Source organism: Cupressus sempervirens, chromosome 10, assembly GCF_028749045.1.
Source record: "Cupressus sempervirens isolate cs-2001-9-10 chromosome 10, ASM2874904v1, whole genome shotgun sequence".
In the NCBI taxonomy this organism is placed as follows: Eukaryota; Viridiplantae; Streptophyta; class Pinopsida; order Cupressales; family Cupressaceae; genus Cupressus; species Cupressus sempervirens.
In genome coordinates, this window is record NC_143127.1 from 451,335,151 (window position 1) to 451,348,551 (window position 13,401).

Sequence of the window (13,401 nt, forward strand, 5' to 3'; positions counted from 1 at the left end):
AGAATTAGAGTTAGAGTTAGAATTAGGGTTAGGGTTAGAATTAGGGTTACAAATATAATTAGGGTTATAGATTGAGTTAGAGCTAGAGTTAGGGTAAGGGTAATAATTAGTGTTAGGGCTAAAGTTATAGATTGAGTTAGAGCTAGAGTTAGGGTAAGGGTAATAATATATATATATATATATATTCTAATTTTTTATTTTTGATAAAATTAGTATCAATTTATTTGTTTATTTATATACATATATATATAAGTATATATATCTAAGTTTAACCCTAACCCTAACTCTAACTCTAACTCTATCTCTAACTTTAATTCTCCCCCTAACCCTAACATTAACCCTTTATAATCCTAAATCTAATGCTAATTCTAACCCTAACCCTAATTCTAGCCCTAACCCTAACATTAACCCTTTATAATCCTAAATCTAATGCTAATTCTAACCCTAACCCTAATTCTAGCCCTAACCCTAAGCCTTACTATAACTCTAATCCTAACTCTAATTATAACTCTAATGCTAATTCTAACCCTAAATCTAACCCTAATTTAAACCCATATTCTAACTCTAACCCTAACTCCTACTCCAACTCTATCTCTAACCCTAACCCTACCCCTACCCCTAATTCTAACCCTAACTCTAACTCTAACTCTAACCCTCACTATAATTATAACTCTAACTCTAATTGTAACCCTAACACTAACCCTAACTCTAACCCTAACCCTACTCATAATCCTAATCCTAACACTATATATAATGCTAATACTAACCCTAACACTATATGTAACTCTAACTCTAATCCTAACCCTAATTCTAATCGTAAACCCAATCCTAATTCTAACCCTAACTCTAACTCTAAACCTAAATCTAACCCTAAAGCTAACCCTAACCCTAAATCTAACCCTAACCCCAACTCTATCTCCAACTTTAACTCTAGCTTGATCCCTAACTCTAATTCTAATTCTAACCCTAACCCTAACCTTAACCCTAGCCTCAATTCTAACCCAAATTATAACCCTAACACTAACACTAACACTAAAACTAACACTAATTATAACCTAACCCTAATGCTAACCCTAACTCTAACCATAACCCTTATGCTAACCATAATCCTAGCCCTAATTCTAACCCTACCTCTAACTCCAACTCTTGTTCTAATTCTAATTCTATCTCTAAATCTAGCTCAAATCCTACCTCTAAATCTAACCCTAACCCTAACCCTAACTTTATTTGTAACCCTAATTCTAGCCCTAACGCTAATTATTACCCTTACCCTAACTCTAGCTCTAACTCAATCTATAACCCTAATTATATTTGTAACCCTAATTCTAACCCTAACCCTAATTCTAACTCTAACTCTAATTGTAACTCTAATTCTACCCCTAATCTTAACCCAAACCTATATAACCCTAACTCTAACCCTAATTCTAACCCTAACCCCAATTCTAGCTCTAACCCTAACTATAACTTTGTTCCTAACTCTAACTCTAACTATAACTCTAACTCTAATTCTTACCCTAACCCTAACCCTAACCCTAATTCTAATTCTAACCCTAGCTCTAACGTTAATGCTAATTCTAATCCTAACCTTGATTCTTACCCTAAACCTAACTCTAACTCTAACTCTAACCTTAACTCCAACTCTAACTTTATCCCTAATTCTAACCCTACCCCTAATTCTAACCCTAACTCTAACTTTGACTCTTTTTGTAACCCTAACCCCAATATTAACCCTCACCCTAACTTTGACTATAAACCTACCCCTAATCCTAACCCTAACACTATATATAACTCTAATTCTAACACTAACCCTAATTCTAATCCTAATCCTAGCCCTAACTCTTACCCTAACCCTAAATCTAATAAGGTAACTTTAACCCTAACCCTAATCTAACCCTGATCACAATTCTATCTCTAACTTTAACTCTAACTCTAACTTGAACCCTAACTCTAACTCTTATACTAACACTAACACTAACACTAACACTGCCTCTAATTTTAACTCTTACTCTAATTGTAACTCTAATCCTAATGCTAATCCTAACCATAACCCTAACACTAACCCTAACCCTGACCCTAATGCTAACCCTAACCATAACCCTAACACTAACCATAACCCTAAATCTAACACTAATTCTAATCCTAACCTTAAATATAACCCTAACTCTAACTCTAACTCTATCTCCAACCCTTATTCTAACTCCATCTCTAACCCTAACCCTAATTCTTATTCTAACCCTAACACTAACCCTAACTATATTTATAACCCTAATTCTAACCCTCGCCCTAATTCTTACCCTTACCCTAACCCTAACTCTATCTCTAATCCTAACTATATTTCTAACCCTAATTCTAACCCTAACCCTAATCCCAACTCTAACTCTAATTTTAAACCTAACCCTAACCCTAACTCTCTTTGTGCCTACTCTCTAGATACACCTCATAATCTCTTTTTCTCTCTCTCTACATAAAACATGCCTCTATAAGAAACATAATATGAGCTCCTTCTTGTCTACATATATGCTCTCTCTCTCTCTCTCTCTCTCTCTCTCTCTCTCTCTCTCTCTCTCTCTCTCTGGGTGTGTGTATATACATATTATCACTTATAAAAAAAAAAAATTATTTCTAGATACTTGTACATATAGGGTTAGGCTAAGGTATATAATTTACTAAATGATTAGTACAATCATAAATAGAGTAAGAGTTATAGTTAGGATCCAAGGTTTACAATTTCATTTATATGACACTCAGTGTTATGGTTAGGGTTAATAAGTGGTTAAATGTTACACTAAAATAAGGGACAGGGTTAAGGGAAGTATGAGATTTAGGTGTAGTGTTGGAGTATTTGGAGTACAACTATGGTCAAATTTGGGATATATGTTATACAAATGACTCAAAAAGTGGAAAAATTAATTCATGAAAGGGAAGTTATAAGTCCCAACACAACAATTCAGATGATGTTAAAAGTGTGAAAGAATATATAAGAGTCAATTTTATGAAAATTATTTCTCCATGATGATCCCTAACTCTAACCCTAACCCCAACCCCAACTCTATCTCCAACTTTAACTCTAACTCTAATTCTAACCCTAAACCTAACCCTAACCCTAGCCTCAATTCTAGCCCCAACTATAACCCTAACACTAACACTAAAACTAACACTAATTATAACCTTAACCCTAACTCTAACCATAACCCTTATGCTAACCATAATCCTAGCCCTAATTCTAATCCTACCTCTAACTCCAACTCTTGTTCTAATTCTAATTCTATCTCTAAATCTAGCTCAAATCCTACCTCTAAATCTAACCCTAACCCTAACCCTAACTTTATTTGTAACCCTAATTCTAGCCCTAACCCTAATTATTACCCTTACCCTAACTCTAACTCTAACTCAATCCGTAACCCTAATTATATTTGTAACCCTAATTCTAACCCTAACACTAATTCTAACTCTAACTCTAATTGTAACTCGAATTCTACCCCTAATCTTAACCCGAACCTATATAACCCTAACTCTAACCCTAATTCTAACCCTAACCCCAATTCTAGCTCTAACCCTAACCTAATTGTAACCCTAACTATAACTTTGTTCCTAACTCTAACCCTAACTATAACTCTAACTCTAATTCTTACCCTAACCCTAACCCTAACCCTAATTCTAACCCTAGCTCTAACTCTAATTCTAATTCTAATCCTCACCCTGATTCTTACCCTAAATCTAACTCTAACTCTAACTCTAACCCTAACTCCAACTCTAACTTTATCCCTGATTCTAACACTACCCCTAATTCTAACCCTAACTCTAACTTTGACACTTTTTGTAACCCTAACCCTAACTTTGACTATAAACCTACCCCTAATCCTAACCCTAACACTATATATAACTCTAACTCTAACACTAACCCTAATTCTAATCCTAATCCTAGCCCTAACTCTTACCCTAACCCTAAATCTAATAAGGTAACTTTAACCCTAACCCTAATCTAACCCTGATCACAATTCTATCTCTAACTTTAACTCTAACTCTAACTTGAACCCTAACTCTAACTCTTATACTAACACTAACACTGCCTCTAATTTTAACTCTTACTCTAATTGTAACTCTAATCCTAATGCTAATCCTAACCATAACCCTAACACTAACCCTAACCCTAACCCTAATGCTAACCCTAACCATAACCCTAACACTAACCATAACCCTAAATCTAACACTAATTCTAATCCTAACCTTAATTCTAACCTTAAATATAACCCTAACTCTAACTCTAACTCTAACTCCAACCCTTATTCTAACTCTATCTCTAACCCTAACCCTAATTCTTATTCTAACCCTAACACTAACCCTAACTATATTTATAACCCTAATTCTAACCCTCGCCCTAATTCTTACCCTTACCCTAACCCTAACTCTATCTCTAATCCTAACTATATTTCTAGCCCTAATTCTAACCCTAACCCTAAGCCCAACTCTAACTCTAATTTTAAACCTAACCCTAACCCTAACTCTTTTTGTGCCTACTCTCTAGATACACCTCATAATCTCTTTTCTCTCTCTCTACATAAAACATGCATCTATAAGAAACATAATATGAGCTTCTTCTTGTCTACATATACTCTCTCTCTCTCTCTCTCTCTCTCTCTCTCTCTCTCTCTCTCTCTCTCTCTCTCTCTCTCTGGGTGTGTTTATATACATATTATCACTTATAAAAATAAAAATTATTTCTAGATACTTGTACATATAGGGTTAGGCTAAGGTATATAATTTACTAAATGATTAGTACAATCATATATAGAGTAAGAGTTATAGTTAGGATCCAAGGTTTACAATTTCATTTATATGACACTCAGTGTTATGGTTAGGGTTAATAAGTGGTTAAATGTTACACTAAAATAAGGGACAGGGTTAAGGGAAGTACGAGATTTAGGTGTAGTGTTGGAGTATTTGGAGTACAACTATGGTCAAATTTGGGATATATGTTATACAAATGACTCGAATAGTGGAAAAATTAATTCATGAAAGGGAAGTTATAAGTCCCAACCCAACAATTCAGATGATGTTAAAAGTGTGAAAGAATATATAAGAGTCAATTTTAAGAAAATTATTTCTCCATGATGATGTGAGAACATTATATATTGTTGAATTTTTAATAATGCTAATGCAATTTTTATTGCAATGATTAAGAATTGTAATCAATAAATCTCCCTATCATTAAGGAATCTATTTAGACTTATGATTTTCTTTCTTAATTAATATATTTAGTAGCCACATATATAATCTAATTAAATAATGACAATATAAACTAAATATATGATTCATTTATTTTAAATCAATCTCTAACTTTAATAAAATACAAATTTTATTGATAAGGTGACCTTCTTGTCCGCATCAACGATTAAATTTAGTTATGAAACATTAAAAATATAAATATTTTGAAACATGCAAATATAAAACTATTATGAAACATACAAATCTAAATATGGAAACCAAAAGTATTTTGAAATATGCAAATCTAAAACTAATGTAAAACATGCAAATGTAAAACTAAATTGAAACATGCACATTAAAAATCTGCAAAAGAAATGTATTATCAAATATCTAAATCAAAAAGTTTTTGAATCCTAAATCTAAATCAAACATACAAGGCTAAACTATATGAAACTTTAATCTACTCCTGTTTAAAAACTCTAATTGCTCCAATAATCTCCATCTCTTCCTCCCTGCAAAAACACAAAATGAAAATGAAATGAAGAACATTTGTTTTATAATTTATGAGAGAACCCTCATATCTCCCAATAGATGTCTTTTGACATTCCATGAAGTTGTTTCAAATTCCCCCACTCCTCACAAAAAATAAGCATGAATGTGCATGCAAAAATATATTTAACAAAAAGAAAATGTTTTATATTTAAAATTTTAATTAAGTTATTTCAGCCCTATTTTCTTGTGTTCTATTTTTTTGGCCTTATTTTTTCAGGTTCTATTATTTCAACATCCATTTGGCTTAATATTATTTTGGCTCACTATTATTTTGAAAATTTTATTTTAGTTTATAATTCAATAATGTTAAAATATATACTAAATATATGATTTATCTACTTTAAATAAATCATTAACTTTAATAAACTATAAATTTTATTGATATAGTGGCATTCTCATCCAGATTAATGATAGAATTATGCTTTGAAACACAAAAATATAAACACTTAGAAACATGCAAACCAAAACTATTTTGAAATAGTAAAATCTAAAACTAATATGAAACATGCAAATATAAAACTAATTTGAAACATGCACTTTTAAAATATGTAAATGAAAAGTATTATAAAATATATAAATCAAATAGATTTTGGATACAAATCTAAATCTAAATCAAACATGCAAGACTAAACTATTAAATGCAAGCCTAAATAGTTATAAACAAAATTCTAATTCTAAATGAAATAAATTAAAATTGAAATCTAAATCAAAGTAGAATATTATAACTAATTTTGAATTTCAATTTACATCTACATCTAAATCTAAATGAAAATGTAAATAAAAAATAGAAATTTCACCTGCAAAAATGTTACTCCAAAACTTCAATCTACTTCTATTCAAAAACTCCAATCTAATCCTCCAATAACCTCCACCTCTTCCTTCCTGCAAAAACATAAAATGAAAATGAAATGGTGAGCCTTAGTTTTATAACTTCTGAGAGGCTCCTCATATCTCCCAACAGATGTCTCTTCACATTCCACGAATTTGTTTCAAATTCCCCCACTCCACACAAAAAACAAGTATGAATGTGCATGCAAAATTATATTTAACAAAAAAAAAATCATATTGAAATTATTTCGCCCCCATTTTTTCAGGCCCTATTTTTTCGGGTCCTACTTTTTCGGACCTATTATTTCGTTTGTAACTCTCACCAAATCTTTTTGATTGCCAAATGGCATTCCATATTTTACTTTCGTTTGTAACTCTCACCAAATCTTTTTAATTGCCAAATGGCATTCCATATTTTAATTTCATTTGTAATTCTCACCAAATCTTTTTTTCTTACACAGATTATTCTTTGGAATATTCTTTGTGCTAGGAAGTGTTTCTCCCATTGTATATGCCTCTCGACATAATAAAATATTATTATTCTTTATTCCGCAATTTGCAGAATTGATACATCATGTTATCAACTAGACTAATAAAACCATTTGTAAAAAAGAATTCACATTTCCCATCTCAGTTCTGCAGATCTGCAAATAAAAACAATTAAATTTTTTCTTATCAAATGGAGATTTTCAATTTCAATTATAAAAAATATTTCATAAGTACTTTTATTTTAGATCAAACTTGGGCTACACTGTTTGCCACGCTTATCAAACTCATCAAAGCATGTGTATTTGGTGGGAGTTCCTCGACTCACCTTTACAAACCATTATCATTCTGCCCTTGTTCATTACAATTTCTTAACATTACAATTATCATCCCCCTAAATATAAAGAAACCTCATATTGCCAACTCCATGCAGATTACACATCCATTTTGAGAGGACCAGTACATTCGGTTCTCATTTCTCTTCTCTGTTTTGCCAATCTGCAAATCGGAATAATAATCTTTTTCATCTAAGAAAATAAAGATTTTCAATTATCACAAATATCTGACAAGTCTTTCCCTTTGAATCAAGCTTGAGAATTGCGCTACCGGCCAAGCTCATCAAATATTAAAGCATTTGTATATGGTGGGAGTTCCATTGGCTCCCCTCTAAAAACCATTATCATTTTGTCCTTGTACATTACAATTTCCGAAGTCTAACATTATAAACCTTGCATGTTTCAAATATAAAGAAACCTCAATCTTGATAGTAATATCACAATTTGACTTGCTGTGGAAAATACTTTTTATAAATCTTATATTGTCAACTCAGCTCAGATCATACATCCATTTTGAAAAAACCAACAGATTGTTTGGTTCTGCATTCAATTACCTGGAACAAAGCTAATTGTATCCATCATACATCTATTCACTCTTTGACCCAACTAATCATTTCCCATCTCTGTTCTGCAGATCTATAAATCAAAAATATATTTGTTTTCCTTCTAAAAAGATAAAGATTTCCAATTTCAATTATAACAAATACCTGATGTCTTTTCCTTTGGATCAAACTTAAACTGCATAACCTCATCAACATGATATTGATTCATTTAAAACAAAATCCTGTTTTTTTCTGGTAGGCTTGCATCTTCAAGACAATGGGACTGCATAGTGAGTGGATTGATCACTTGAAGGGTTCCATTTCTCTTACAGCTATAAACCAAGAGGCGCCATTTTCAGCTCTAAGAAACCATTTTAAGTAACTCCAGCTCCACTCATCAAATTGAGCATCTTCTTATACCTTAGCCTTCCATTGACATCAAAAAGAGCAAGCCCAATAGAAGATCCATTTGTTGTTCATAATGATCCATCATCAGTGACATTTGCACATTGCTATAATTCCAGAGATTCTAAAAGTGAACATGGCTAGAAATAATCGTTTGCCATAAAGTAGAAACACTTTAAAGTTAGAGTGGAGTGTCAAGAAAAACTTTGCAAAATATAATGTTAAAGATGTCCTCTAGTATGTAACCTACAAAAAATGATTAGCCCATCTTTTAACTCTTTTGCTTGAGCCATCCTCTCTGCATGAGCCAATTTTATGTGTGGACAAACTTGATGAACTCTCGCCTTTCTTCTTTGAATCCTTGACCTTATCCATGTCATATGTATGCTTCCTTGATCCATCCTCTATACATAAGCCAACTGATATAAAATCCATTTGATCTAGGATCACCTTCTTCTCTACGACCATTTTTTTACCTGAAAAACATAACATGCACAAAGTAATGCATTCAACAATCATCCGTAGAAAATAATTCCCATGTATGCTTTTCTTCACCATACTCCTTATGCTACTCTTATACACAAAACTTAGTGGAAACATACAAAATGATGTAATCGCACAAACATAAATTTATATAATAATAAAAACTTAAGCACTCATTCAATATAAAATTTAAAGTAATTGCAACAATTCCAACAATGCACAATTACCATAGCCAAATCAAAACTGTGGCAATCATCAATTTATATATGCTAAAATTTAACAAGAATTGGGCTTAGAAACATTTCATCTTCTTTCCTTTGTTTGAGCTTGCTCAGATCAATGACTTCAATTGATTGAAATGAAATCAGAAATAATCATTTCTCTGGAAAGAAAAACAGTAAATCTTTCACAAACAAGAAATAATGTTCTGCTAACTATAACATAAATCAGATTTGCAGAAACAAACATATAATTTGAAAATGAATTATGCATATAAAACTGAATTAGTAAGAGCAAACGTAGTTCTGTACCATCACTTTATAAGGCAGAAAGTGCATACAACCCCAACTCAAGAGCAGCGCTCTCTTCTCCAAAACAAAAGAAAAACTTCCACCATAAACAACCACACCAAAATTATGTATCCAGTCCCACAAAAGGGAAAGAAAATGTAGGCAAAAGCAAAGCAAACGGAAAGTAGGCCTATTAAATAATCTACGATTACATTATTTTCCCTGTATTTGAAAAGTTCTTTATCTCCTGATTCAAAAGAGTCTAATCTTCATAAATAATCCCTCATTTGATCAAATATACCTTACAAAATTATCTCCATCCAGTATAAGTTTTATCTCTACCAAAGTGTCCCCAAGCCATTGGAATACATTTCTCAAATTAGTTCTTCCATCTTGGATCTCGTGGGAATACAGAGTTCAAGTAATCTTCAAACAGCCTATTTCTAGCAGCAAGACTAAATATTACACTTTACGGTGATAACGTCACTGAAATACGGATCAGTTGCATATTCTCCTTATATTTCTTCAAACCCTCCTTATATTTCTTCAAACCCAACAGTCTAATCTGTATTGAGGTGAATGAGTGATGTTTTTTATTTAAATCATTAGCTACTACGGTAGTTTTACCACTCAAATGCTGAACAACAAATGTGTAGCTTTGCAAGAAAGAAGCCCGTATGGCATGCTTAGATGCACATCGTCTTCAGGATTGATATATTTCAGTACTTTGATTGTCAGTCAACAAGATGAATTTTCTATGAAATAAATAAGTACTACAAATTCATCTTGTTGACTGGCAATCAAGTACTTAGGACACCCCCAATGAGTACTACAAATTCATCACCCTAGATGCAATAATTTTTTTTAGCAAAATCTGACATAGGATTTTCTGCCTTAATCACTTTTCTTTTAAGCTGCACAAAACTCCTATTAGCTACTTGAGTCCAAGAAAAAGACTATCCTTTATAACAGTCGATCAAAAAAGCCCTTATTCCACCAAAATTTCTTGTAAATCTAATTCATGAAAACTCTTTATTTCTGTAATGCTTAGGTAGGCCATTAAGTATGGCTTTAACCTTTCTAGAATTAACCTAAAATCACATTTCTAAGGAAAACGCACTTTTGTTTTTGACAATTTATTAATAAATTGACCCCCCTTCTAAGAGTATTAATAACAATTTCCATGTGTTCCAAATGTTCTTCCATGCTTTTAATCAAAAATAAAAATATCATTACAAGATATTACCACAATTTTTCAATGTAGGATCTAAATACCTAGTTTATGATGCAAATAAAAGTAACAGAACACTAGACATTGCAGAAGGGATCAGCAACCATTCATATAGCTCATCATTGATCTTGAATGTTATCTTCCATTCGTCCCCTTATCAGATTCAAATTTGATGGTAGTCATTCCTCAAATTAATCTTAAAAAAATGTTAGCACCTGCTAAACAATCATACAACTCATCCATTCTGGAAAAGAACACTGATACTTTCACCGTTATTTTATTATACTTCCTAGAATCCACAAACTCTCCATTTGCCCCCTTCCTTATCAATCTCTTTCCTAAGGATTTACAAATCTCACGCCAAAATGGATGCAACAAAAGCTTAAATTCTCCTCTTCCCGTTGGCAAACGTCAATCAGATCAATGACAAATTCTCTTCTTCCCCTTGATTCACATCAGTCAGATCAATGGCTTAAATTTCATAAAAAAGAAGTAAGAAATAATCATGTCTTTGAAAAGAAAAACAATCATTACGGCGATACGTCTTTCACAAACCAGAACTAATCTTTTGCTTACTAGAACATAGTCCAGATTTGCAGAAACAGACATATGATTTGATAAAAAGCAATCAACAATAATATGGAATCATGCATTTAAAAACAAAGAAAAAAGCCCAAACGGAATTCTGTATCATCATTCAAAAACCAGAAAATGCTTACAAACCTAATGCACTCTTTCCCCAAAACTTAGAAAACTTCAACCAAAAACATACCCCACCAAAAATCTGCCTGCACTCCCATAGAAGGGAAAGAGAAATTCAAAACGGAGAGATAAAAGCCAAAGACAGGCAGACGCAGCAAGGAAAGACGGTGAGTAGGTCCGATATTAATATACGGCAACATTATTCATCCTAATGTTACTTGAATTTAAATTATATTTTATTTTCAAACAACAGTGAAACCAATGTCTACATCCCAGTGATGTCCTTCCACATGGCAATAGTTAGGGTTAATATTACCAGTGAGAGTCTAGAGAATATGCCCTCTCTGGAGAGGCTTAAAAAAAAAAGTTTATCAAGTGCTGTTTACCCTATCTTGGCAAGCTGAAGGAATACGATAGAAGAGGTCAAGCTAGACTCGGGAACAGAGGAAGAAACAAGAGAATGGAAAGGAAAAAAGCTGTCTTTGAGAAAACTAAGCAGAGTTACAAAGAACACATTGGGAGACAAGGTAGAGAAATCCATGGAAATCAACAATGACAGGCGGCAGAGGAGAAAGGAGAGAGTTCATCAAGCCGTCATCTCTACATAGGCTGATTCTAAATTTGACGAACCCTCATTTTCTCCTCCGCAATTCTGTGTCGATCAAATTTATATAGAGTTTAGTTGAAACAGAATACCTTTCTTCTTTGCGGCCATTGCTTTACCCTTGCAACATGTACCTTTGCTAGAGACTAAGGCATCCTCTGTCCATCGCCCAATACCAAGTGGCGTACAGTTACTACTATCCCCTTCCTTCTCTTTACTGAGAACGCTATCCCAGTCGATTCTCATCCTCCCATAGAAGCCATCATATCTCTGTGAAGTGCCTCTAACAAACCCTTGTGATTAAATAGAAAGGAGAATGACATTCTAAGGAACTGATGAGCTGTTACCAGAAATTCGGTATCATCCATATTATGGGCTGACCTAAACATTTTGGAGCCTTCCTCCTCTTGTTTCAAAAAATTTTGAGCCCTGCATTGAATTCAATCCAAATTTGACTTCCCCGTCCCAAAATGGTTTTTGGAAGTTGGAGAATTTCATCCTTGCTCTTTTCTATTTTATAAAATTTGGAGCCCTCCATTGGAGTCCACAAAATTTGACTTTCCCGTTCCAGAAAATGGTTTTTGGAACTTGAGTTCTATATGGAAATCAGCATAATCATCTCATTAGGTACCTAGCTGACTCAATAGTTCGGAGGCATTGCTATTAGAAGAAGTTATTTTGAAGTCACGTGTATATGAAATTTCTAGACAATATTATTTTAAGATCTTGTTTAGACTTTGGATATAAATTTATGGGAAAAAAAATTTGGTTCGTAAATTTTATTTATTTCTATTTTTAATGAAAGGTGCTTAATTTTATACCCAATTATATTTATATAATAAATAAGTTGTCAAAATGTGGGGTTGATCCAATATAAATAAGATCTTTAACAAAAATTGCAGACCAATAAACTATCCACCAAACAAGTATCAACTAGTCCTCGCCACTTACTTAACAAAAACATTATCCAGGGTAGTAGAGTTAGCCACGTGCTGGTTACCCTTCTCCCCTCAAAAAAGAACTTAATCTAGCTAGATAAATAACAATTAACCTATAACATTATAATATTTTACCTATCAAACAAAGTCTTAAAATTAACCAAAATAACGATAGGGGTTTTATGATATAAAACATCATCATAAAAAGTAGCCGCAAGTTGTAAACGACATGCATGGCATAACCAACAAACCATAAGCATATGAGTCATCCCAACGTAATTGACCAAAATAAAACTTTCCTCACTCTAGTCTTAGAAATGGGACCCCCTAGTACTAGTACATAGCTCAAATTTAGGAGCAAATATCAACACTTCTTATGCTCCCTAGGCCTAAATAGAAACATCTTTGTTGAGTCATCAACAAGGAACTTAAAGTAGTACCATCTATGTGATCCTGGTCACTTTCTTTCTTATCATGTTCTAGGAGGCATTGTGTGGCTGCAAAGGAATGCATAACCTTGATTGCAAAGTGAGCCAACTAGTTGAAGCTTTTGTCTAGGACTTGTAGCTCATGTTTCATCT

At 32.8% G+C, this 13,401-nt stretch overlaps 1 protein-coding gene across 1 annotated transcript; it reads right to left on the reverse strand.

The window, feature by feature from the left end:
- Window positions 1-7,284: 7,284 nt before the first annotated feature.
- Window positions 7,285-12,524, reverse strand: LOC149534637 (uncharacterized). The gene is made up of 2 exons (XM_089805145.1): window positions 11,975-12,524; window positions 7,285-8,829 (listed from the first exon to the last, which is right to left on the reverse strand). Exons 1-2 carry the CDS (start codon window positions 12,126-12,128, stop codon window positions 8,600-8,602), a joined length of 384 nt encoding a protein of 127 aa, XP_089661271.1. The 5' UTR covers window positions 12,129-12,524; the 3' UTR covers window positions 7,285-8,599.
- Window positions 12,525-13,401: the final 877 nt, after the last annotated feature.